The 27,708-nt window shown below is 47.5% G+C and overlaps 1 protein-coding gene across 7 annotated transcripts; it reads right to left on the reverse strand.

Annotated features, from left to right (window-relative positions):
- Positions 1-321: 321 nt before the first annotated feature.
- LOC311530351 (uncharacterized protein) lies at positions 322-27,389 on the reverse strand. Of its 7 annotated transcripts, XR_014713964.1 has the most exons (5): positions 27,331-27,389; positions 12,707-12,956; positions 6,625-6,734; positions 4,804-6,064; positions 322-1,648 (listed from the first exon to the last, which is right to left on the reverse strand). XR_014713964.1 is itself a non-coding variant. In XM_084646855.1 (4 exons), exons 3-4 carry the CDS (start codon positions 6,692-6,694, stop codon positions 5,211-5,213), a joined length of 921 nt encoding a protein of 306 aa, XP_084502981.1. In that variant the 5' UTR covers positions 6,695-6,734; positions 12,707-12,956; positions 27,331-27,389; the 3' UTR covers positions 322-5,210. The 7 variants fall into 7 exon arrangements, 6 of the variants coding, with proteins under 6 accessions (XP_084502981.1, XP_084502979.1, XP_084502980.1 ...); XM_084646855.1 differs by having other exon boundaries at positions 322-6,061; XM_084646853.1 differs by having other exon boundaries at positions 322-6,064.
- Between the last annotated feature and the right edge of the window lie 319 nt (positions 27,390-27,708).

The following is a 27,708-nucleotide window of genomic DNA, read 5'->3' on the forward strand; positions in this document are numbered from 1 at the left end:
AAGTGACAGGTTTCAGAGTAACAGCCGTGTTAGTCTGTATTCGCAAAAAGAAAAGGAGTACTTGTGGCACCTTAGAGACTAACCAATTTATCTGAGCATGAGCTTTCGTGAGCTACAGCTCACTTCATTGGATGCATACCGTGGAAACTGCAGCAGACTTTATATACTTTATATATACATGATCTCTGTATATGATCTTTATATACTTTATATATTCATGATCTCTGTGTGTATATAAAGTCTGCTGCAGTTTCCATGGTATGCATCCGATGAAGTGAGCTGTAGCTCACGAAAGTTCATGCTCAAATAAATTGGTTAGTCTCTAAGGTGCCACAAGTACTGACATAAGTGCCTCTCTAGGCCCACTTTAGTAACATCACTTCCCCGAGCGGCGTTGAATGTTGAGGATCCCCCTCTGCATGTAGCTGGACCCTTGATTAAAATTAGCCAAAACACTGTGGGCCCCAACAGTGCAAGGAGAAACGGGTGTTACAACAAAACAGTGTGTGTGGAAATGTTTGTGGAATACCGTTGTGGGATGTAGTGTAGTAGTAGCCATGTCGGTCCCAGGATACTAGAGAGACAAGGTCAGGGAGGTGATATCTTTTATTGGACCAACTTCTGTCAGTGAGAGAGAGGCAAGCTTTCTCCATGTGGTTCAAAAGCTCATCTTTCTCACTAAGAGAAGTTGGTCCAATAAAAAATATTACCTCACCCATTTTGCCTGGGGAATTCAAGTCCTGTAAGGCCTGATGTTCTGTATGGGGCAAATGCATCCATGACAGTACTTAAATGCTGCTGTTGATTATTAATTATTCATCATTATTATTAATATTACCCTAGCATAGATTTAACAGTCATTGCAGAATTGGAGAGTGTTCCATGGCTTACCTGGATATAGGGAAGATTGGTTAGACTTTTAAACAAAGAATAAAACCTGCACTCAGTGATTTCTCTGACTGTGCAGGAATGGTTAAATCTCACACACTTCAGGCTGTCTCTCCCATCACCTCCCTCCTTTTCCTCCATCTCCATGTTAATTTTCACCCTTCCTTTCATAAAACCCCCAACACACACACAAGCTCTGAGAGAAAACCCTCTGAATCATCTCTGCCCCTTCTTCCCCACTTCTTCCCTGTATCTGAGCCACCCGCCCCCCCCGGGGGTTTGCTCCCCTACCAGATGCCTGCTGGATCTGAGCAAGGTGTTGTGCCTTCTTGGTTGTTAATATGCTGGTGAGAGGAACGAGAACTATGTTATCAAGTGAGCAAATTCTGCAGGGCTGTGAGATCTGAGGCTATACAGGGTGAGTGTTCAGTAAAAGCAGCAGCTCTGGAACTCACAGACACGTGGGAGTGAGGAGGGGCCACTTGTGCAGGGGAATCACTTTCCTTCCCTACTCCAGCATTTTCACTGAGTTCTCTCTCAAACAACTGACTCAGGAGCTGGTGTCAGCAGAGCCCATGCCTTCCCCAGGAGCCGGTTCCAGCCACTGCAGAAAGTCCTCCCTGGGCTGAGCACATAGGAGGTTTAATGAAGGTCTCTACCCAACACAGACCCCACTGGGGAGCAGCAGCTGCTCAGTCCTGGCTCCAGATCACCATGGAAGGAGCCGGAGAAATGATCTGGGATACTCAATCCTTGACTCCTGATCAGAGGAAAAAAGCAAGGTAAGAAAGAGAGAGCTAGAGAAATATCCCTTCTCCTTCGAGTAACCATGCATGCACACACTCCACTTTAGGTGCACGTGCACCCAATGCACTTGAATCTGAGACTTTTGCCAGCAGTAACACTGGGTGATATCTGCCCCTCATCCCTCGTGCCCAGCTGGGGCATAAAAGGCACATGTCCACCACCTCCCTCTCAGTTCCTTCTCACCGTTCTTGGAGAGAATCGGAGCTCCCTATAGCTTTGCTAATGGTTAGCCAGGCTTACAGTCTTAATTCTGTAAATAGTTCTATAGTGGTGTTAGTTTAATTAGTTCTCAGCATTTGTATAGTTTAGCTATAGACTTTAGCGTAAGTCCTGTGGATTTATTATGAAACATTTCTTGGGTTTTAAACACATGCAGGACTCTGTTCCCTGTCACGAACAGGCAAACAAGCTGTTTGATCTACCTAGGGGGAGGGCATGTGAGGGAATTGCACTTCCTTCCCCTTAGAACAAAAAAGCACAGGGACTACCAATGGAAAGCCCACTTAACGAAGGAGGCCATGCTTCCTTCATGTCCACTGTTGGAACCGGATCAGAGTATGCTGAATCCATGAGTAGTGGGCCCCCTGCTTGCCCAATCTCTATTTAGAAAAGCTGGATGAGCACAAGTCCATGGGGCCAGATGCGCTGCATCTGAGAGTGCTAAAGGAGTTGGTGGATGTGATTACAAAGCCATTGGCCATTATCTTTGAAAACTCATTGCGATCGGAGGAGGTCCCGGATGACTGGAAAAAGGCTAATGTAGTGCCCATTTTTAAAAAAGGGAAGAAGGAGGATACTGGGAACTACAGGCTAATCAGCCTCACCTCAGTCCCTGGAAAAATCATGGAGCATGTCCTCAAGGAATCAATTCTGAAGCACTTCAAGGAAAGGAAAGTGATCAGGAACAGTCAACATGGATTCACCAAGGGAAAGTCATGCCTGACTAATCTAATTTCCTTCTATGATGAGATAACTGTCTCTGTGGATGAGGGGAAAGCAGTGAACGTGTTGATCCTTGACTTTAGCAAAGCTTTTGACATGGTCTCCCACAGTATTCTTGCCAGCAAGTTAAAGAAGTATGGGCTGGATGAATGGACTATAAGGTGAATAGAAAGCTGCCTAGATTGTCGGGCTCAACGGGTAGTGATCAATGGCTCCATATCTAGTTGGCAGCCGGTAACAAGCTGGTCCTGCTTTGAGCAGGGGGTAGGACTAGATGACCTCCTGAGGTCCCTTCCAACCCTGATATTCTATGATTCTATGAAATACAAATTGGGTGAGAAACAGCGTTCCTCCTCCTCTCCCCCAACCTCCTCTAAGCACTCGAATTAATTTCATTAATGAAAACACTATCAGGAATAAATCAGACATCAAAACTAATTAAGATGAAGAAGGTTAGTGGACAGCAGCAGCAGAGCATATGCCCGGAAGAGAAGATGTTCTAGTATGACTGGAAGATAGCTAATGTAATGCCAATATTTAAAAAGTGCTCTAGAGGTGATCCCGGCAATTACAGACCGGTAAGTCTAACGTCAGTACCGGGCAAATTAGTTGAAACAGTAGTAAAGAATAAAATTGTCAGACACATAGAAGAACATAAATTGTTGGGCAAAAGTCAACATGGTTTCTGTAAAGGGAAATCATGTCTTACTAATCTATTAGAGTTCTTTGAAGGGGTCAACAAACGTGGACAAGGGGGATCCAGTGGACATAGTGTACTTAGATTTCCAGAAAGCCTTTGACAAGGTCCCTCTCCAAAGGCTCTTATGTAAATTAAGTTGTCATGGGATAAGAGGGAAGATCCTTTCATGGATTGAGAACTGGTTAAAAGACAGGGAACAAAGGGTAGGAATAAATGGTAAATTTTCAGAATGGAGAGGGGTAACTAGTGGTGTTCCCCAAGAGTCAGTCCTAGAATCAATCCTATTCAACTTATTCATAAATGATCTGGAGAAAGGGGTAAACAGTGAGGTGGCAAAGTTTGCAGATGATACTAAACGGCTCAAGATAGTTAAGACCAAAGCAGACTGTGAAGAACTTCAAAAAGATCTCATAAAACTAAGTGATTGGGCAACAAAATGTCAAATGAAATTTAATGCGGATAAATGTAAAGTAATGCACATTGGAAAAAATAACCCCAACTATACATACAATATGATGGGGGCTAATGTAGCTACAACTAATCAGGAGAAAGATCTTGGAGTCATTGTGGATAGTTCTCTGAAGACGTCCACGCACTGTGCAGCGGCAGTCAAAAAAGCAAATGGGATCTTAGGAATCATTAAAAAAGGGATAGAGAATAAGACGGAGAATATCTTATTGCCCTTATATAAATCTATGGTATGCCCACATCTTGAATACTGGGTACAGATGTAGTCCCCTTATCTCAAAAAAGATATACTGGCATTAGAAAAGGTTCAGAAAAAGGCAACTAAAATGATTAGGGGTTTGGAATGGGTCCCATATGAGGAGAGATTAAAGAGGCTAGGACTTTTCAGCTTGGAAAAGAGGAGACTAAGGGGGGATATGATAGAGGTATATAAAACCATGAGTGGTGTGAAGAAAGTGAATAAGGAAAAGTTATATCCTTGTTCCCATAATATAAGAACGAGGGGCCACCAAATGAAATGAATGGGCAGCAGGTTTAAAACAAATAAAAGTAAGTTCTTCTTCACACAGCGCACAATCAACCTGTGGAACTCCTTGCCTGAGGTGGTTGTGAAGGCTAGGACTATAACAGGGTTTAAAAGAGAACTAGATAAATTCATGGAGTTTAAGTCCATCAATGGCTATTAGCCAGGATGGGTAAGGAATGGTGTCCCTAGCCTCTATTTGTCAGAGGGTGGAAATGGATGGCAGGAGAGAGATCACTTGATCATTACCTGTTAGGTTCACTCCCTCTGGGGCACCTGGCATTGGCAACTGTCGATAGACAGGATACTGGGCTGAATGGACCTTTGGCAGAACAAGGAGTAATGGTCTCAAGTTGCAGTGGGGGAGGTTTAAGTTGGACGTTAGGAAAAGTTAGGACGTTGGACGTTTAGTTTAGTTTAGTAGGACGTTGGACGTTTTTCACTAGAAGGGTGGTGAAGCACTGGAATGGGTTACCTAGGGAGGTGGTGGAATCTGCTTCCTTTGAGGTTTTCAAGGTCATGCTTGACAAAGTCCTGGCTGGGATGATTTAGTTGGGGATTGGTCCTGCTTTGAGCAGGGGGTTGGACTAGATGACCTCCTGAGGTCCCTTCCAACCTTGATATCCTATGATTCTATGAGTATGGCCATTCTTATGTAATGTTCTTCTTGAGAAGTAATAATCAAATCCCATTGCAGCATGGGAAACTTATCTTAGCCTCTTGCTGTGCTCTGTTCCAGGAAATAATTTCATTGTTTGCTTTAATAAGGCTGTTGTGTGCCTCATGAGAGGGCCACTCCAGCCTTGCCAGGCTTTCTGAGATCTGTGGCAAATGGCAGTGGTTTTATTCCTTTTGCCTAGCCCTCATTGGCACAAGGCTCTCTCACGTGTGGATTCTCTGATGCCGAATAAAGGCTGAGTTGTCACTGAAGCTTTTCCCACACTCGGGGCACTCATACGGTTTCTCTCCCGTGTGGATTCGCTGATGTTTAATAAAGGTTGATCGATCAGTGAAGCTTTTCCCACAGTCATTGCATTTATAGGGCCGCTCTCCCGTGTGGATTCTTTGGTGGATAATAAGGTCTGAGCTCCGACCAAAGCTTTTCCTGCAATCGGGGCATTTGTAGGGCTTCTCTCCTGTGTGGATTCTCCGGTGTTTAGTGAGCGTTGAGCTGTCACAGACGCTTTTCCCGCATTCGGGGCATTTATAGGGCTTCTGTCCTGTGTGGGTTCTCTGATGTTTAATAAGATGCGAGCTGTCACTGAAGCCTTTCCCACAGTCATTGCAATTGTAGGGTTTCTCGCTGGTGTGGATTCTCTGATGTTGCATAAGGTGCGAGCTCTGAATGAAGCTTTTCCCACAGTCGGTACATTTATAACGTTTCTCTCCTGTGTGGAGTCTCCAATGTTTAGTAAAGGATGAGTTCGACCTGTATATTTTTCCACAGATGTGGCACGTGTGAGGTTTTGCTCCCATATTGATTCTCTGCTGAATTGTGGTATCAATGGATTCCGTGAAATCTCCCCCAACAGGAGTGGATTTACCTTTCATTTTCCTTGGCTGGTTTCTCTGCTGTCTCTCTGGCCTGCTCTGACCCTCACAGGTGTCTCTCCTCCCAGATCTCTGGGAGATGTTCCTGTTTGATAGTCCTGATACCGTCCCCTGTGGTTGCACTCGCTCAGGACCTTCCTGCTGAGGGGTCTCCTCCTGGTTCTCACTCCCCGTCCCATCACCTGCTGGGACAGAGAGAATCCAGGCAGGAGTCACTCCCTGGGCCGGGGGACAGGGAACCTCAGAAAGGGGAACAGGAAAGTGGGAAACCAAAGTTACCTGGGGGGAGGGATAGCTCAGTGGTTTGAGCATTGGCCTGCTAAACCCAGGATTGTGAGTTCAATCCTTGAGGGGGCCATTTAGGGATCTGGGGCAAAAATTGGGGATTGGTCCTGCTTTGAGCAGGGGGTTGGACTAGATGACCTCCTAACCTCCCTTCCAACCCTGGTAGAAATATCAGGAGCTGAATCCCCAAACCCTTCCCCAGAGGAAAGAGAAAAGGAGGCGAGTTCTGTCTCCACATCCCATCCAAACACTCAGGGGGAAAGAGCTACAGGCAGGTGTCCATCAGGGTGGGTGGGCAGCAATAAGTGACATCTGCCAAGAGGATATGACACCTGCTGGGGGCCATCCTGTCTCGGGCAAGATGAGCTAGAAGCTGGGGAGCTCACAAGCCCTTTGTGGAAATCCCAGCTGTTCCTTTCACTCAAAGATAGTATTGGAGTCCATTTCACCAAATCCTCACCTGTGTCAGTGCTGCTCAGGCTGCCCCTTTCCTCAGAGCCTTGGAGAACTGGGACCCACGCTTGCTCCATCAGGAAGATCACATCAGGTTTGGGAATGGAAAATCCTGTGCTGGGGGGAAAATGGTGAAAATAAGTCTCACTATTAGGGAATACTTGCTACAAAAATATTTCATGTTTTTAAACCCAGACCATTTCTAAATCACAGTTTCTGGACACTCTCCTACTGCGGAAACTGAACTATTAACAGCTCTGTTGGGAAAATAATACAGCCAAACATTCATCACTGAAGAATTATACACAGCAACACACTATTATACTAAAGTGAGATATTTTAAATTCAGTTGGTCCAGATAACTTGCACCAAGTTTAACATTTTCAGAAGCACCTACAGCTAAAGTCTACACTAGGAGCGCTTTACCAACGTAGGAATGCTGGTCTGCTAGACCAATGATTCTCTACCTTTCCAGAGTACTGTACCCCTTTCAGGAGTCTGATTTGTCTTGTATACCCCCAAGTTTCACTTCACTTAAATTGATCTTTTCCGTCAAGTGTTTGGATTTAAATGGATATTAGAGCAATAAACCAATACAAATAGGTTTGAAGTGTGTGAATAAAAATTACGTCCCCTCTTGGACAAGAATATAGGGCCACATTTTTTAAGATATGTAGGTGCCGAGTGAGATTTTCAAAACCCTAAGAAAGGGAAATCATTATTCATCATAATAATAATGCCAAGCTTTTGTCTAGCACTTTTCATCAGTAGATGTCAAAGTACTTTTTAAAAGGAAGGCAGGGTCATTATCCCGATTTTACAGATGAGGAAACTGAGTCACAGAGCGGTGAAGTGACTTGTCCAAGGTTACCTGGCAGGCAAGTGGCAGAGGTTGGAGCAGAACCCAAGAGCATTAGTTCACTAATTTCAATGCTAGGTTTTTCTCAGGTTTACTTTTACCTTGGACAGTACTTCTCAAATCAGGATAGTTATTAATCAACAAGTTTATTAATTCACCAAGACTCTCATAGGAATGTAGCCAACTGTTTTATACATTAAGCTTGGATATCAGATATTCCAGGCATGTCCTGAATGCAAAATACTGCACGCAGGGTCACGTGCCCTCTAGATTTGCTGTTTGGCTTCTACTGAACATGCTCACACGGACTGAGCATGCTCAGTAACAGTGCTGAAGTCAGCTGCCCTCACTCTGCCCCCACACTATCCGCAGGCAGGGACTGTCTCTGGGGCTTGTCTTCTTGGAGCGTTGGGGGTGATAGTCTGTGCTACCTCGATTTAGTGCAGATGGAAAAGGCCTGTGCACCTATGGTGCAAACCCATAAAACATTCTAACTGCCTATTTGGTGCAAATTCTGGAATCCTCTTTCAAAGTGTACTAAGTTGGATTGAATTGAATTAGTGCAGGCTATTGTTTGTGTGCATGCCATACTGCTGTGCGCTACTTTGGAAGCCCCTCCAGATGCATGGAGGCCAAGCACTTATACCATAGAACAATACAAATCTCCAAGATCTCTGATTAGATTATCTCATATCACTTATCTATTCTTCAGAATTTCTAATACGTTTATCACACTGTAATTCTCCATGGAGTAAGGATGCCTTTTTTCTTAAGGCACTTTTAAGGATGTGATCCCTGCTATTTATAGTGTTTGGCCTGAAAGGGACTAGTTTAAAAGTGAGGCACTGTTAAAAAAAAGGCAAATGTAATTCTGGGATAGGTCAGGGAAGCTAATGATCCATCCAGCAGAGCAAATTCAGTGATGAATCCTGGTCACGTGCCACCTGAGGCACTTTGCACATACATTATGAAGAAACAGGAGTGTTGTATATAAGACACAGGAGGTAACTGTTCCACTCTACTCAACACTGGAAAAGCCTCAGAAGGAGTACTGTGTCCAGTTTTGAGCACCACGCTGTAAGAACAACGTGAACAAACTGGAGAGGAACACAAATGATAAGAGTTTAGAAAACCTGATCTCTGAATGAAGATTGAAAGAACCGGGCATGTTTCGTCTAGAGAAGAGAAGGCTGAGGAGGGGACATGATAACAGCTTTCAAATATTTAAAAGGCTGTTATAAAGAGGACAATGATCAATATCCAGCAAGGGTAGGATAAGAAAGAATCGTCTTAGTCTGCAGTGATGGAGATTGAGGTTAGATATTATAAAAACCTTTCTAACTATGAGGAATCATAGAATCATAGAATCATAGAATATCAGGGTTGGAAGGGACCCCAGAAGGTCATCTAGTCCAACCCCCTGCTCGAAGCAGGACCAATTCCCAGTTAAATCATCCCAGCCAGGGCTTTGTCAAGCCTGACCTTAAAAACCTCTAAGGAAGGAGATTCTACCACCTCCCTAGGTAACGCATTCCAGTGTTTCACCACCCTCTTAGTGAAAAAGTTTTTCCTAATATCCAATCTAAACCTCCCCCACTGCAACTTGAGACCATTACTCCTCGTTCTGTCATCTGCTACCATTGAGAACAGTCTAGAGCCATCTTCTTTGGAACTCCCTTTCAGGTAGTTGAAAGCAGCTATCAAATCCCCCCTCATTCTTCTCTTCTGCAGGCTAAACAATCCCAGCTCCCTCAGCCTCTCCTCATAACTCATGTGTTCCAGTCCCCTAATCATTTTTGTTGCCCTTCGCTGGACTCTCTCCAATTTATCCACATCCTTCTTGAAGTGTGGGGCCCAAAACTGGACACAGTACTCCAGATGAGGCCTCACCAATGTCGAATAGAGGGGAACGATCACGTCCCTCGATCTGCTCGCTATGCCCCTACTTATACATCCCAAAATGCCATTGGCCTTCTTGGCAACAAGGGCACACTGCTGACTCATATCCAGCTTCTCGTCCACTGTCACCCCTAGGTCCTTTTCCGCAGAACTGCTGCCTAGCCATTCGGTCCCTAGTCTGTAGCTGTGCATTGGGTTCTTCCGTCCTAAGTGCAGGACCCTGCACTTATCCTTATTGAACCTCATCAGATTTCTTTTGGCCCAATCCTCCAATTTGTCTAGGTCTTTCTGTATCCTATCCCTGCCCTCCAGCGTATCTACCACTCCTCCCAGTTTAGTATCATCCGCAAATTTGCTGAGAGTGCAATCCACACCATCCTCCAGATCATTTATGAAGATATTGAACAAAACCGGCCCCAGGACCGACCCTTGGGGTACTCCACTTGATACCGGCTGCCAACTAGATATGGAGCCATTGATCACTACCCGTTGAGCCCGACAATCTAGCCAGCTTTCTACCCACCTTGTAGTGCATTCATCCAGCCCATACTTCCTTAACTTGCTGACAAGAATACTGTGGGAGACCGTGTCAAAAGCTTTGCTAAAGTCAAGAAACAATACATCCACTGCTTTCCCTTCATCCACAGAACCAGTAATCTCATCATAAAAGGCGATTAGATTAATCAGGCATGACCTTCCCTTGGTGAATCCATGCTGGCTGTTCCTGATCACTTTCCTCTCATGCAAGTGCTTCAGGATTGATTCTTTGAGGACCTGCTCCATGATTTTTCCAGGGACTGAAGTGAGGCTGACTGGCCTGTAGTTCCCAGGATCCTCCTTCTTCCCTTTTTTAAAGATTGGCACTACATTAGCCTTTTTCCAGTCATCTGGGACTTCCCCGGTTCGCCACGAGTTTTCAAAGATAATGGCCAATGGCTCTGCAATCACAGCCGCCAATTCCTTCAGCACTCTCGGATGCAACTCGTCCGGCCCCATGGACTTGTGCACGTCCAGCTTTTCTAAATAGTCCCTAACCACCTCTATCTCCACAGAGGGCTGGCCATCTCTTCCCCATTTTGTGATGCCCAGCGCAGCAGTCTGGAGAGTTAAGCACTGGAACAGGCTACCTAGGGAGCCTGTGGAATCTCCATCATTGGAGGGTTTTAAGAACAGGTTAGACAAACACCTGTCAGGGATGGTCTAGGGTATACCTAATCCTGCCTCAGCCTAGGTGGGCTGGACTAGTTGACCTAATGAGATCCTTTCTAGCCCTGCATTTCTATGACTCTGTGAAAATATCAAAAGCAGTTACTTAAAGTTATTGTTTGAGGCTCTCTGAGGCCAATTTACTTGGACTCACAAAGAAGAAACACGCATATAGCATTATTTAGTTAAAATCTAAAATATGGTTCCTTGAGGTCTCACCAAAAAGGCTGGAGACTCAATTTAGGGCTTGGCTACACTTGCGAGTTACAGCGCAATAAAGGAGCCCCAGGCACACTAGCTCACTCCCTGTCCACACTGGCAAGGCATGTAGAGCGCTCTGACTCTGCAACTACAGCACTGCTGGTACTCCACCTCGGCGAGTGGAATAACGTTTGCTGCGCCCCCGCTGGAGCACCGCGGCGCCAGTGTGGACGAGGTGTTGCATTACTGCGCTCTGATCAGCCTCCGGAAACATCCCATAATCCCCTTAAGTCAAGTGGCCACTCTTGTCATTGTTTTTGAATCGCTGCAGGAATGTGGATATGCCCTTTGAAAGCTCCGTTTCTGACAGCCGGCTGCTTATCTGCTCTGAGACAAAGCAAGCCATTAGTGTGGAATGCTGTGTGTGATATAGAGAGGTGGGGGGGGGAAGGGGGAGAAAGGGGGTCTGCTGCTGTCTGAACTTACAAGACAGCATGCTGACATGCTCTCTTCCCCCACATACACACAACACACTCCCTGTCACACCCCACCCCACATTTGAAAAGCACGTTGCGATCACTTGCATGCTGGGATAGCTGCCCACAATGCACCGCTCCCAATTCCACTGCAAGGGCCACAAATGTGGCCATGTCAGTGCGCTTTAAACTGTCAGTGTGGACAGACTGCAGCTCTTTCCCTACTGCGCTCTCCGAAGGCTGGTTTAACTCAAAGCACTCTACATCTGCAAGTGTAGCCATGCCCTAAGTAACTTTCAGTTGTTTATATTAAGAACACAGAGAGAAATTTAGTCTCTGAAATGAACTCTCAGCACTTCTTCTTAGTCCTGGAGGAGGGGACAGCCTACTTGTTGTGGCTGGTCTAAGTGACTGGTAGCACTTCTAAGTTCTGCAATTTCTTTGGTGGGTTTGGCAATCTCTTCTTGTTTCTGTATCCCTGAAGGAGGGGAGAGGCTGGTCTCATTTGATTTCATCTGCTATCCCTCTGGGGAATGTTATAAACCTACTAGTTTGTCCAGTTCTCCACAGAATCTTTTACAAAAATTATTGTGGACTATAAGTCCAAAATTTCTACCATATGAAAAGAGGAGAAAAAAATATAAATGAATAAAGTAACTATTTGGTCCTTTTTTATTCATAAGAAAGAAGAAAAATAGCCATGAAACCTCCCCAATCAAGACAATTTTATAATGAACTGTTATGTTTGGAGAATGAACAAAATAAGTATGCCGCTGTTTTGACCAAAAACAAATGGGTCTTTTAAAGTGGACACATACCAGGGGACAGGTAGAGGCAGTGCAGGACAGATAATTAAGGCTTCATTTTAGTCACAGGTATTTTTAGTAAAAGTCACAGACAGGTCACGGGCAGTAAACAAAAATTCATGGCCCATGATCTGTCCATGACTTTTACTAAAAATACCAGTGACTAAAACTTGGGGAGGGAAGGGGGGGCACTATGGGTGCTGGGGGAGGGTGGCCCAGGTGCTGCAGGGCAGCACGGGCAGTGGCGCATGGCCTGGGATCACTGCTGGTGCTAGGGGGGCATGGGTGGCACTGTGTGGCCCGGGACCCGCACTAGTGCTGTGGGGCGGGGATTGGCAGGGCCAGCAGGCTCCCTACCTGACTGCGCCTCCCTCACAGCAGCAGCAGAGTTTGGGTGAGGGAGGGGGGCAGGGGGTTGGGGTACGGGATGGGGTGAAGTGGGCTCTGAGCGGTGGTTACCTGGGGGCTCCCCAGAAGCAGCGACATCCCCCTCGCTCAGCTGCTAGGCAGAGGTGTGGCCAGGCAGTTCTGAATGTTGCCTCTACCCAGAGCACTGGCTTCGCAGCTCCCATTGGCTGGGAACCCTAGCCAGTGGGCTATGGGATAGTCTGGGGTAGGTCTCTTCTGTTTCAGCTGTCTCACCTTGTGTCAAGGCTGATTTCCCACTCTGGCACTTCAAGTGCAGATGGTGGGGGTCCGCAATTCTTCTAAAAATTAATAGTGGCCACTCCAGGCTTGTATTAACCTCCCAAGGTTACAGCTTTTCCCTGACCTTGGATGGGAGATGCTGCCACCACCCAAATGCAAACCTCTTGGAACCCAGGAAGAAGCACTTGGGAATTCCTTTCTGTGCGGTAACCTCAAGCCGTTTCACCCCCACTCCGGGGAAGAGCTGAGAAAGAAAACAAAGGAAATTAGCTGTTTCCCCCAGCTAATTAAACAACATATGCACAAACCTCTTAGGACACCAAAAATCCAATCCTGTTCTTAAAAAAGGTAAATTTTATTAAAAAAACAAAAAGAAAGGAAATACACCTGGAACGTAGGCTTTTGCTAGATTTAAAAAACCCACTTACAAAAATTAAACATCAAGAATAACCTTCTTGAGGTCCAGCTTAAAGGTTACAAGCAAAACAAAAAACATTTGGGGTTAGCACAGAGGAGTCCACAAGCCAGTAAGAAATAAACAGAAATAAACCTAATCGCGTCTTTCTAAACATTCCTGATCTCCTTACATATCTGGCTTCTTAAATAAGTTGTTCTAGACATGAGCTGATGATTTTCATACCTGGCCTTCAGCTTCTCACAGCATAACTGCTCCCTGTTCCCCCCTTTCCCGGAGAACAACACACAGACAAAGGAAAGTTTTTCCCCCCATTTTAAAAAGTTCTAGCCCTCCCATTGGCTCTTTTGGTTAGGTGCCCACTCCTTTCCTTTTACCTGTGGGCTTGTTAACCCTTTACAGGTAAAGTACGTAGAGAACAGCTCCAAGAGGGATTTTATAGCTAAGTGGCTAGGTGGGTGTCCATAAAAGGAAGCTACTCCGCCAATTCATTTATTACACGCCCCCCAAACCACAGATGGTGTTGGCCAGCCTGGTTTAGGTCAGGTCCACACGGGCTGTGATTTTTCCTGGAGGGTTAGGAAACAGAGTTAATAAGTTACATGCACCTCTAATTTCACTAATAATTATATGAAGAACTAAACAGTATTTTTTTTTTTTACATTTCAAGGACTACAATGACTTAGAATGCAGGGACATTTTTACCTGGCTGATTCTTGGAAACCTTCCCAGGAGAGTGCATCAGCCACTTTGTTAGAGGCTCCTGAAATGAGTTGTATTTCAAAATCAAAGTTTTGAAGAGCTAAACTCCACTGAAGAAGTTTTTTGTTAGTTTCTTTGACTGTGTGAAGCCACTTCAGTGCAGCATGGTCAGCCCATAGGTGGAACCGCCATCCCCAAATGTATGGGAGTAGCTTCTCCAGAGCGTACACAATGGCGTAACATTCTTTTTCTGAGACTGACCAGTGGCTTTCCCTCTCAGAAAGTTTTTTGCTGAGAAACACAACAGGATGGAATTGTTGATCTTGTCCTTCCTGTGTTAAAATTGCTCCTACACAGACACTCAGACACATCTGTGGTTATGACGAACGGTTGGTCATAGTTCGGGGCCTTTAGTACAGGGTTAGTCGTAAGGGCTGGTTAAAGGCTTTCTGACACTGCTCACACCACTGAACTGCATTTGATTGTTTTTTCCTGGTTAGGTCTGTCAGTGGAGTGGCAATTTGGCTGTATTGTGGTATAAATCGTCTGTAATACCCGTCCAAGCCCAAGAAGAATTGGACCTGCTTCTTTGACTTAGGGACAGGCCAATATTGGATAGCATTTACTTTAGCCTGTAGAGGGTTGATAGTTCCTTGACCCACCTGGTGTCCAAGGAACATTACTCTGTTTAGGCCTATTGACACTTCTTGGCCTTAATGGTTAATCCTGCCTCCCTTATGCGCTGGAAGACAGTTTGGAGGTGTTCTGCCGATGAATCTGAGAATATGGCCACATCGTCAAGGTAGGCTACTGCAAATTCCCCAAATCCAGCCAGAAGATTATTTACCAGTCTCTGGAAGGTGGCAGGTGCATTTTGCAGTCCAAAAGGGAGCACATTAAATTCATACAACCCTACATGGGTAATGAAGGCTGACCTTTCCTTGGCGGATTCATCTAGCAGTACGTGCCAGTACCCCTTTGTGACAGGTTTCAGTTGGTCCACCAAGCTGCTGGAGGGCGGTGGGGAGCTACTGACTCACTGACAGGCCTTGGTCACACCTTTCTGTCACTAGGGAATTAGCAGAGGGAGGTGTGCCAGCCAGAGTCAGTGGCGCGCCCCTCAGGCAGGGGGAGCGCCGGCAAGAGTCTGTAGCATGCCCCTCAGGCAGGGGGAGCGCCGGCAAGAGTCTGTGGCACGCCCCTCAGGCAGGGGGAGCGCCGGCAAGAGTCTGTGGCTCACGCTGGCCCGGGTTACTGCCTGGTTCCTCCAGTTCCTCTGGGTACTCGGCAGCTGGAAGTCCTGGTAGCCCCAGTCCTTCCTCCAGATCAGGTTTCTCCTGGCCCAGGGCCTTCCCTGGCTCGGCAGCAGGGTCTGGAGGGAACAGCCAGCAGCCTGTGTCTGTCTCCCTCCCTGGTGCAAATAGTGGGCTAAGGGCTTGGTCTGACCCCGCCCACTCAGGCTGAGAGAGTGGCTGTTTACCGTCTGGTTTGGAGGGAAGCCACCCTGGCTCCCTACACCCTTGGTTAAGTCTAAGCTGGAGATGAACTGGGCACGTCCCAGTTTTTCCAATAGCTCATCTGTGCGTGGCATTGGATAGTTGTCTGGGTGAGTTACAGGATTTAGCTTATGGTAGTCCACACAAAACTGGATTTCCCCATCTGGTTTGGGAACCAGAACCACTGGAGAGGCCCATAGACTCTCAGAGGGGCGGATTACACCCATCTGTAACATGTCCTTGATCTCCCGTTCTATTGCTGTTTTGGCTTGAGGAGCCATCCGGTAGGGTTGGGCTCTAATTGGGCGAGCATCACCTGTGTCAATGGAGTGGTACGCCTGTTCTGTCCGTCCTGGGATGGCTGAAAACATTGGCGTGAAGCTGGTGCACAGCTCCTGGATTTGCTGTTGCTGCTTATGCCCAAGGGTGATGGAAAGGCTCATCTCTTCAAAACCACCGTTGCTTTTCCCTTCATAGTAGACTCCTTCAGGCCACTCAGTGTCATCTCTCTCCTGGGCTGTAAACTGGAGAACCTTGATTTCTCGGGAATAAAAGGGCTTTAGAGAATTAACAAGGTATACTTTAGGTCAGGGGTCTCAAAGTCCCAGCCCGCGAGCCATCTGCGCCCCGAGAACGTCTCTCGAATTTCTCCACATCCTTTTTGTAGTGTGGAGAAAACTGGACACAGTACTCCAGATGAGGCCTCACCAATGTCGAATAGAGGGGAATGATCACGTCCCTCGATCTGCTGGCAATGCCCCTACTTATACATCCCAAAATGCCATTGGCCTTCTTGGCAACAAGGGCACACTGTTGACTCATATCCAGCTTCTCGTCCACTGTCACCCCTAGGTCCTTCTCTGCAGAACTGCTGCCTAGCCGTTCCGTCCCTAGTCTGTAGCGGTGCATTGGATTCTTCTGTCCTAAGTGCAGGACTCTGCAGTTGTCCTTGTGGAACCTCATCAGATTTCTTTTGGCCCAATCCTCCAATTTGTCTAGGTCCAGCGTATCTACCACTCCTCCCAGTTTAGTGTCATCTGCAAACTTGCTGAGGGTGCAATCCACACCATCCTCCAGATCATTAATGAAGATATTGAACAAAACCGGCCCCAGGACCGACCCTTGGGGCACTCTGCTAGATACCGGCTGCCAGCTAGACATGGAGCCATTGATCACTACCCGTTGAGCCCGACAATCTAGCCAACTTTCTACCCACCTTGTAGTGCATCCATCCAGCCCATACTTCTTTAATTTGCTGACAGGAATACTGTGGGAGACCTGTGTCAAAAGCTTTGCTAAAGTCGAGGAATAACACGTCCACTGCTTTCCCTTCATCAACAGAACCAGTTATCACACCAACAAACTCACAGAACTGAAACATTGCCAGGTGTCTGGCAAATACTTAAAACTCTCTGGCAGGCGAAGAATTGTACAAAGTTGTATGACAGTTTTATTATTTCTAAGAAATTCGAAATAAAAATACAATATAAATGTTTTCTTTTCTGAACACCATCTTCAGTGACATTATTGGCCCGCTAGGAGAATTTGAGGACTGGCACTGGCCCTGAGGTAAATTGAGTTTGGGACCCCTGCTTTAGGTTTTAGGATAGGGGCTGGGAACACTATGAGGTAATTAACAGCTCCCAGGCACTCTTGGACCGTAAATACCCCCTCCCACGACACTTCCATCTTATTGGCCTGGAGCGGTTTCAGGACCATGACTTGGTCACCTACTTTGAAGGAACACTCTCTGGCATGTTTATCATACCAGGCCTTTTGCTCTTGTTGAGCATCCCGTAAGTTTTCTCGAGCAAGGGCTGGAGTGTCTTTGAGGGTGTTTTGCAGGTTGGTTGCAAAGTCCAAAATGTTAGTTCCTGGAGAAGATGTAACCCCCTCCCATTGCTGTTTCACCAAGTGTAATGGCCACTTAACTTCATGGCCACAAACGAGTTCAAAGGGTGAAAACCCCAAACTGGGATGTGGTACAGCCCTGTAGGCAAAGAGTAACTGCTGCTACACTAGGTCCCAATCATTGGAGTGCTCATTCATGAATTTACATATCATGGCCCCCAAAGTCCCATTAAACTTCTCCACTAGGCCATTTGTTTGATGGTGGTAAGGGGTGGCAACCAAGTGGTTTACTCCATGAGCTTCCCAAAGATGTTTCATGATCCCTGCCAGAAAGTTAGTTCCCAAATCCATAAGGATGTCTGAGAGCCGACCTACCCTGGCAAAAATTTTTTCCAATGCCTGCCTTATGCTTTTAGCCCTGGTGTTGCTTAGAGCTACTGCTTCCAGCCATCGGGTCGCAAAATCCATGAAGGTCAGTATGTATAGCTTTCCTCTGGATGTCTTCTTAGGGAAAGGACCCAGAATATCTACAGCTACATGCTGAAATGGATGGGGAATTATGAATTATGATCATATATTTCTCCTGAATTATGGGGAGAGGCTGAAGAGAGGCCTTAGAATCATAGAATCATAGAATATCAGGGTTGGAAGGGACCCCAGAAGGTCATCTAGTCCAACCCCCTGCTCAAAGCAGGACCAATTCCCAGTTAAATCATCCCAGCCAGGGCTTTGTCAAGCCTGACCTTAAAAACCTCTAAGGAAGGAGATTCTACCACCTCCCTAGGTAACGCATTCCAGTGTTTCACCACCCTCTTAGTGAAAAAGTTTTTCCTAATATCCAATCTAAACCTCCCCCACTGCAACTTGAGACCATTACTCCTCGTTCTGTCATCTGCTACCATTGAGAACAGTCTAGAGCCATCCTCTTTGGAACCCCCTTTCAGGTAGTTGAAAGCAGCTATCAAATCCCCCCTCATTCTTCTCTTCTGCAGGCTAAACAATCCCAGCTCCCTCAGCCTCTCCTCATAACTCATGTGTTCCAGTCCCCTAATCATTTTTGTTGCCCTTCGCTGGACTCTCTCCAATTTATCCACATCCTTCTTGAAGTGTGGGGCCCAAAACTGGACACAGTACTCCAGATGAGGCCTCACCAATGTCGAATAGAGGGGAACGATCACGTCCCTCGATCTGCTCGCTATGCCCCTACTTATACATCCCAAAATGCCATTGGCCTTCTTGGCAACAAGGGCACACTGCTGACTCATATCCAGCTTCTCGTCCACTGTCACCCCTAGGTCCTTTTCTGCAGAACTGCTGCCTAGTCATTCGGTCCCTAGTCTGTAGCTGTGCATTGGGTTCTTCCGTCCTAAGTGCAGGACCCTGCACTTATCCTTATTGAACCTCATCAGATTCCTTTTGGCCCAATCTTCCAATTGGTCTAGGTCCTTCTGTATCGTATCCCTCCCCTCCAGCGTATCTGCCACTCCTCCCAGTTTAGTATCATCCGCAAATTTGCTGAGAGTGCAATCCACACCATCCTCCAGATCATTTATGAAGATATTGAATAAAACCGGCCCCAGGACCGACCCTTGGGGCACTCCACTTGATACCGGCTGCCAACTAGACATGGAGCCATTGATCACTACCCGTTGAGCCCGACAATTTAGCCAGCTTTCTACCCACCTTGTAGTGCATTCATCCAGCCCATACTTCCTTAACTTGCTGACAAGAATACTATGGGAGACCGTGTCAAAAGCTTTGCTAAAGTCAAGAAACAAGAGTCAAGAGCCTTGACCTGGTCTTGGGGCTTTCCCAGCCTCTAGTACACCTCACAAGACCGGACATAGGTAGAAACATCCTTGCCCATTCCCTCACAGTGAAATGACTTCCCCAAATGGTCTTTGGTCTTGTTCACCCCAGGATGGGCACTAGGGTGATCATGGGCTAAGCTCAAGAGCTTTTTCCTAAACTTACTTGGAACTACCAACTGTCTCTGAGGATGCCAGTTCTCCTTGTTCCCACCAGAAAGGGTTTCCTTGTACAAGAGTCCTCCTTTTACAATAAACCTGGACCTACTGGAAGAGCTGAGAGGTGGTGGGTCACTCCGTGCCACTGTCCAAGCTCCCTTGAGGCTTTCATCTGCTTCCTGCTTTGCCTGGAACTGCTCCATTGATGCTGGAGACATTAGTTCCTTGCTGGGTTGTGGACTTGGGCTTGGTCCCACTAGAAGCGATACAGGTGACGGGGGTGTCTCCACTGACTGTGAACCACTCTCCACTAGTGCACTGGGTTGTATTTCAGGCTCCAGTTGAGCTTCTTGCGCCAATGTAGCTGCTGCTGCAGGTGTAGGCTCTGTGGCGCCCTTTGGTGCTGACTCCTCTGACTTTGGTGGGGTTGCAAGTACAGGCTCTGGTGCTGACTGCTCCGCCAGTTCCGATCTTTAGGCTGGTTCTGACTGGGTCCCAGGAACTGGATCTACAACTGTTGTCATAGCCCTGGTCTACACTAGGACTTTAGGTCGAATTTAGCAGCGTTAAATCGATGTAAACCTGCACCCGTCCACACAATGAAGCCCTTTATTTCGACTTAAAGGGCTCTTAAAATCGATTTCCTTACTCCACCCCTGACAAGTGGATTAGCGCTTAAATCGACCTTGCCGGCTCGAATTTGGGGTACTGTGGACACAGTTCGATGGTATTGGCCTCCGGCAGCTATCCCAGAGTGCTCCATTGTGACCGCTCTGGACAGCACCCTCAACTCAGATGCACTGGCCCGGTAGACAGGAAAAGAACTGCGAACTTTTGAATCTCATTTCCTGTTTGGCCAGCATGGCAAGCTGCAGGTGACCATGCAGAGCTCATCAGCACAGGTGACCATGATGGAGTCCCAGAATCGCAAAAGAGCTCCAGCATGGACCGAACGGGAGGTACGGGATCTGATCGCTGTTTGGGGAGAGGAATCCGTGCTATCAGAACTCCGTTCCAGTTTTCGAAATGCCAAAACCTTTGTCAAAATCTCCCAGGGCATGAAGGACAGAGGCCATAACAGGGACCAGAAGCAGTGCCGCGTGAAAATTAAGGAGCTGAGGCAAGCCTACCAGAAAACCAGACAGGCGAACGGCCGCTCCGGGTCAGAGCCCCAAACATGCCGCTTCTATGATGAGCTGCATGCCATTTTAGGGGGTTCAGCCACCATTACCCCAGCCGTGTTGTTTGACTCCTTCAATGGAGATGGAGGCAATACGGAAGCAGGTTTTCGGGACGAAGAAGATGATGATGATGATGAGGTTGTAGATAGCTCACAGCAAGCAAGCGGAGAAACCAGTTTTCCCGACAGCCAGGAACTGTTTCTCACCCTGGACGTAGAGCCAGTACCCCCCGAACCCACCCAAGGCTGCCTCCTGGACCCAGCAGGTGGAGAAGGGACCTCTGGTGAGTGTACCTTTTAAAATACTATACATGGTTTAAAAGCAAGCATGTGAAAGGATTACTTTGCCCTGGCATTCGCGGTTCTCCTAGATGTACTCCTAAAGCCTTTGTAAAAGGTTTCTGGGGAGGGCAGCCTTATTGCGTCCTTCATGGTAGGACACTTTACCACTCCAGGCCAGTAACACGTACTCGGGAATCATTCTAGAACAAAGCATTGCAGTGTATGTTTGCTGGCATTCAAACAACATCCGTTCTTTATCTCTCTGTGTTATCCTCAGGAGAGTGAGATATAATTCATGGTCACCTGGTTGAAATAGAGTGCTTTTCTTCAGGGGACACTCAGAGAAGCCCGTTCCTGCTGGGCTGTTTGCCTGTGGCTGAACAGAAATGTTCCCCGCTGTTAGCCACGGGGAGGGGGGAGGGCTGAGGGGGTAGCCACGCGGTGGGGGGAGGCAAAATGCGACCTTGTAACAAAAGCACATGTGCTATGTATGTAATGTTAACAGCAAGGATTACCCTGAAAGACTGTAGCCACTGTTTTATAAAATGTGTCTTTTTAAACACCACTGTCCCTTTTTTTTTTCTCCACCAGCTGCATGTGTTTCAATGATCACAGGATCTTCTCCTTCCCAGAGGCTAGTGAAGCTTAGAAAGAAAAAAAATGCACTCGCGATGAAATGTTCTCCGAGCTCATGCTGTCCTCCCACACTGACAGAGCACAGACGAATGCGTGGAGGCAAATAATGTCAGAGTGCAGGAAAGCACAAAATGACCGGGAGGGGAGGTGGCGGGCTGAAGAGAGTAAGTGGCGGGCTGAAGAGAGGGCTGAAGCTCAAATGTGGCGGCAGCGTGATGAGAGGAGGCAGGATTCAATGCTGAGGCTGCTGGAGGACCAAACCAGTATGCTCCAGTGTATGGTTGAGCTGCAGCAAAGGCAGCTGGAGCACAGACTGCCACTACAGCCTCTGTGTAACCAACCACCCTCCTCCCCAAGTTCGATAGCCTCCACATCCAGACGCCCAAGAACGCGGTGGGGGGGCCTCCGGCCAACTAGCCACTCCACCACAGAGGATTGCCCCCCCCCAAAAGGCTGTCATTCAATAAATTTTAAAGTTGTAAACTTTTAAAGTGCTGTGTGGCATTTTCCTTCCCTCCTCCATCACCCCTCCTGGGCTACCTTGGTAGTCATCCCCCTATTTGTGTGATGAATGAATAAAAAATGCATGAATGTGAAGCAACAATGACTTTATTGACTCTGCAAGCGGTGATTGAAGGGAGGAGGGGCAGGTGGTTAGCTTACAGGGAAGTAGAGTGAACCAAGGGGCGGGGGGTTTCATCAAGGAGAAACAAAGAGAACTTTCACACCGTAGCCTGGCCAGTCATGAAACTGGTTTTCAAAGCTTCTCTGATGCGTACCGCGCCCTCCTGTGCTCTTCTAACCGCCCTGGTGTCTGGCTGCGCGTAACCAACAGCCAGGCGATTTGCCTCAACCTCCCACCCCGCCATAAACGTCTCCCCCTTACTCTCACAGATATTGTGGAGCACACAGCAAGCAGTAATAACAGTGGGAATATTGGTTTCGCTGAGGTCTAAGCGAGTCAGTAAACTGCGCAAGCGTGCCTTTAAACGTCCAAATGCACATTCTACCGCCATTCTGCACTTGCTCAGCCTGTAGTTGAACAGCTCCTGACTACTGTCCAGGCTGCCTGTGTACGGCTTCATGAGCCATGGCATTAAGGGGTAGGCTGGGTCCCCAAGGATACATATAGGCATTTCAACATCCCCAACAGTTATTTTCTGGTCTGGGAATAAAGTCCCTTCCTGCAGCTTTTGAAACAGACCAGAGTTCCTGAAGATGCGAGCGTCATGGACCTTTCCCGGCCATCCCACGTTGATGTTGGTGAAACGTCCCTTGTGATCCACCAGAGCTTGCAGCACTATCGAAAAGTACCCCTTGCGGTTTAAGTACTCGCCGGCTTGGTGCTCCGGTGCCAAGATAGGGATATAGGTTCCGTCTATGGCCCCACCACAGTTAGGAAATCCCATTGCAGCAAAGCCATCCACTATGACCTGCACATTTCCCAGGGTCACTACCCTTGATATCAGCAGATCTTTGATTGCGTGGGCTACTTGCATCACAGCAGCCCCCACAGTAGATTTGCCCACTCCAAATTGATTCCCAACTGACAAGTAGCTGTCTGGCGTTGCAAGCTTGCACAGGGCTATCGCCACTCGCTTCTCAACTGTGAGGGTTGCTCTCATCTTGGTATTCATGCGCCTCAGGGCAGGGGAAAGCAAGTCACAAAGTTCTATGAAAGTGCCCTTACGCATGCGAAAGTTTTGCAGCCACTGGGAATCGTCCCAGACCTGCAACAGTATGTGGTCCCACCAGTCTGTGCTTGTTTCCCGAGCCCAGAATCAGCGTTCCACAGCATGAACCTGCCCCATTAGCACCATGATGCATGCATTGGCAGGGCCCATGCTTTCAGAGAAATCTGTGTCCATGTCCTGATCACTCACGTGACCGCGCTGACGTCGCCTCCTCGCCCGGTATCGCTTTGCCAGGTTCCGGTGCTGCATATACTGCTGGATAATGCGTGTGGTGTTTAATGTGCTCCTAATTGCCAAAGTGAGCTGAGCGGCCTCCATGCTTGCCTTGGTATGGCTTCCGCACAGAAAAAAGGCGTGGAACGATTGTCTGCCGTTGCTCTGACGGAGGGAGGGGCGACTGACGACACGGCTTACAGGGTTGGCTTCAGGGAGCTAAAATCAACAAAGGGGGTGTCTTTACATCAAAGAGTATTTCAGGCAGGACTTCACGGAGGGTTCCAATAAGAAATGGTGCACCTAAGTTATCATTCTTATTGGAACAAGGAGGTTAGCCTGGCCTCTGATTGTTACATGGCTAGATTTACCTCGTTGCACCTTCTCTGTGAGTGACTGCAGTGTGACCTAGAGGAATGAGTCCCCTAGACAGGGGAGGGGGGGAAGCAAATGAGTACAAAACAAATCTGGTCTATTTCTTGTTTTGATCCACTCCATCTATCTTTTACATCTTTGGCTGGCAGCAGACGGTGCAGAAGGACTGCATGCCATCCACATCTCATGGCTGCTCGGCAGAAGATGGTACAGTATGACTGCTAGCCATCCTCATCTCTTGCCTGCCCAGCAGAAGATGGTACAATACGACTGCTAGCAATCCTCATCTCTTGCCTGCCTGGCAGAAGATGGCACAGTACGACTGCTAGCAATCCGTATCGCCTGCCTGCTCACCATAAGACGGTTCAATAGGACTGACTGCAGGACTAAAGAGAATGACCTGGTCAAGTCACTCTAAATTAAGTCCCTGCGCCCATGTCTGTCCAGGCGTTCCCAGCCGACGTGGCCAGGAGCACCTCGGACATGACGATGACGGCTACCAGTCGTACTGTACCGTCTGCTGCCACAAAGCAAGGGGTTGCTGCTGCTACTGTGTAGCAAAGCCGTACCGCATCTGCCAGCACCCAGAAGACATAGGGTGATGGTTACCTGAGCGGGCTCAATGCTTGCCATGGTATGGCGTCTGCACAGGTAACTCAGGAAAAAAGGCGCGAAACGATTGTCTGCCCTTGCTTTCACGGAGGGAGGGAGGGAACGGGGGCCTGACGATATGTACCCAGAACCACCCACGACAATGTTTTAGCCCCATCAGGCATTGGGATCTCAACCCAGAATTCCAATGGGCAGCGGAGACTGCGGGAACTGTGGGATAGCTACCCACAGTGCAACGCTCCAGAAGTCGACTCTAGCCTCGGTACTGTGGAAGCACTCCCCCGAGTTAATGCACTTAATGCACTTAGAGCATTTTCTGTGGGGACACACACACTCGAATATATAAAACCGATTTCTAAAAAACCAACTTCTATAAATTCAACCTTATTCTGTAGTGTAGACATACCCAGAGACTCTGCTCTGGGGTCTGTTTTTCCCACCTCTGGCTGGGTCCCTGTAGGAGGCTCAGAAATGGAGTTAGGTGTGGAGGCCTGTTTAGCCTGGCTGCGGATTACCATCCCCACCTGTTTTGTTCACCTCACATGATTTGCTAAGTCTTCTCCCAGCAGCATGGGAATGGGATAATCATCATAGTCCATATTCCTGACAAGCCCTTGTACTGGACAGGCAACCTGGCTGTACGCAAGTTAAAAGAGTTGGCCTTAAAGGGTTCCACCGTCACCTGGGCCTCTGGGTCAATCAATTTGGGGTCCACCAGGGATTGGTGGATAGCTGACACCTGTGCTCCAGTTTCTCTCCACGCTGTAATCTTCCTCCCTCCCACACTCATAGTTTACCTTTGCTCTGGGGGTATGTGCGAGGCATCTCGGCCTAAAGGCTGTCAGTGGGACCCCATGGTGATGAGTTGCAGTTGGCTGGTGCTCTTGGGATAGTTGGCCTTCACATGCCTCAGCTCATTACATTTAAAGCATCATGCAGCTGACTGTGTGCTGGGGCGAGGTGGGTGGTTGGAGAGTGGGGTGGTGGGAGGAGAGGGCATCTTGGGTCTCCCTGGCTGTGTGGAGGGCTCCTCCTTGTGAGGTGGGGCTTTGGGCTGACCCCAATGATGGGGTGTTGTCTTGGGTTGCCCCTTCTGGTATCTGCACCAACTGCTACTAGCTTTCTTCTTCTCCACCACCTCCATCCATTTGGCTCCAATCTTCCCGGCATTGATTACAGTTTTGGGCTTCCTATCTAGGAGCAGGAAAGGAGCAGTGAGGGCCGGGAGGGGAAAGCCCAGAACTGCTGGGTGTAGGGTCCCTGGACTGGAACCTGGAGTAGAGGATGGGCCCGGGTTCCCCCACCAGTCACCATGGGCATGGCATAGACCAAGTGTGGGTCAGTGAATGGGAGGACTGCCTGGGTCACTGTAGTAGTGACAGAGAATTGAAGGGGACTATACCCAGGAAGGGGGGAAATGCTGAGTGACCTAGCCCAGAGGGTTGAATCACGAAGAAGAGGTTGTGCTTCCTGGAATGAGAGAAGGGCTGCAGACCTGAGAGAGCCACTGAGGGATGGCGTGCAACCACTGAAAGGGGCACCAGTCTGACCAAGCAAATCCCCAGAACTGCCAGGAGGCGGTGCCCTCCAGTGGTGAGTACAGCAGCCCCCATCACAGGGACACTTAATCCAATCCAACATGTAATCCAATATTTGGATTAAATATGACAGGCATTTCTGGAAAACAACTCTTTTCAAAGATGTTATGAAATCATGTTAAACTAACATTTATTTTTTAAAAAGAGACTTATTTGGAAGTGCAAAATGTATGAAAAGAAGCTGAATGTTAGCTGGATGTGGCTAGAGCCATCAATAACAAATCATCAAATTACTAAAATTAGCTAAATAAATAACAGTGGCCACAATCTTGCAAAAGGGTCAGAGTGGGTCATTAATTATATACCTAGCTTTCATCATCCTGTTCATCAGTGGCTCTCAAAGTACTTTACAGAAGGAGTCAGTATCATTAGCCCCATTTTGAGGGGGGAAACTGAGGCACAGAGTGGGGCAGTGACATGCCCGAGGGCACCCAGCAGCAGAGCCAGGAATAGAACCCATTTGTCTTGAGTCTTAACCCACTGTTCCCTAAAAAGAGGGAGAGGGTGCTGTTAGGTTATCTACAAGTAGGTTTAGAAAGATTAGATTTTTATCAGTTAACATCTGTAAACGTCAATTTCACCGTACAGGCAAACCCACAAAAAATATTTCCATCGATAATCCAAATTAACAAATAGGCAAACTAAGAAAAATGCTGCCTGAGAACTTATTAGAGTTTGATTTATAGATATTTACTTTGTCTAGATTTTGACATGTGCTGCTGACAATTTTTAGTTTGAACAGTTATGAAGCTTTAACATTTTGAATTTCAGCACCTACTGTCACCACATAATTGCCTGATTCCACGATTGCCCGCCCCTCCTCCAATAATTTCCCGCAGCTAGGACAATTTAAATCAATAAAAATAAAAAGCTTTAAAATAAACATAGATACTATCTGCAAAAAACTATAATAAAATAAAAATCGAAGTCTGCCAAGCCTATTTACCTGGCAGTGTGGAAGTGCGCCTATAAAGACTCAGGATCTAAGACTAAGACCTCTTAGACTTGATGTGCCTGATGAAACAAACACATCTCTGTTCTCACTTTAATATTGAGATCTACTTCTCACTCTGGAATCTGAGGGGGCCCCAGGGCTTGTCTCTGTGGGTGTGGGAGGGAGCGGTAATGGGGTCAGATTATTAAATGAATTAGCCTCCCCCCACCCACTGTTTCCTCTCCCCTAACTGCGCAAATGGATAAATATGCTACATCTCATGCTGCCTCTCCTCTCCCGCCCCATTCTTCTCCGTTTTTTATTTTTCCTCTTCTTCCCCTTCCTGATGCTCCCTCCCCGCCCGCACAGAAAAAGGGGACCCGCCCTGGGGCCTGATCATAGCGCCCTTGTAGTCCCCTTTCCAGCTAACCCGTACAGCCTACCACGGTTTTACCACTAAGCAGTTCCCAACAGGAAGCACTTGCTTCCTTGCAGCTCAGCTCCGACCCTAGATACATCCACAAGGGAGCAGATTTCTAAAGGGAGCTGAGGTTCCTGGGGGGCCCTTTGTGCAGAGTCACTTTCCTATCCGTTCCCAGCACTTTCTCTATTACCAGAAGTCCCCAGTTGAGGGGTCAATGCTCCGGCAGAGCCCAGAATTACCTTCAAAACCTGCTTCCCGTCTGCATTCTCTACTTTGCTGTTAGTGAGCAGGCTCCGGTGAGCTGAGGATGCTCAGTAACAGCTGCTGAAGCCTCTGCCCTCACTCTGCCCTTATTATCATGGAACTCTGCTTCCTGCTATAAACAAGGGCTAAACGGAGAAGAGGGGGCAAGCTGGAAGGGTTGCCAACCCTCCAGGATTGTCCGGGACTCTCCAGGAATTAAAGATTACTCTTTAATTAAAGAGTAGGTCATGTGATGAAACCTCCAGGAATACAGTAGAAACTCAGAGTTACGAACCCCTCAGGAACCGTCTGTTCATAACTCTGAAACGTTCATAACTCTGAATGAAACGTTTCAGAGTAACAGCCGTGTTAGT

The sequence above is a fragment of the Lepidochelys olivacea genome (genome assembly GCF_965140295.1).
Source record: "Lepidochelys olivacea isolate rLepOli2 genome assembly, chromosome: 14".
NCBI classification, from domain to species: Eukaryota; Metazoa; Chordata; order Testudines; family Cheloniidae; genus Lepidochelys; species Lepidochelys olivacea.

Coding starts and splice junctions, on each gene's coding strand:
- LOC311530351 (XM_084646850.1), bottom strand. CDS start 22,935: ATGCGTAAGGGCACTTTCATAGAACTTTGTGACTTGCTTTCCCCTGCC.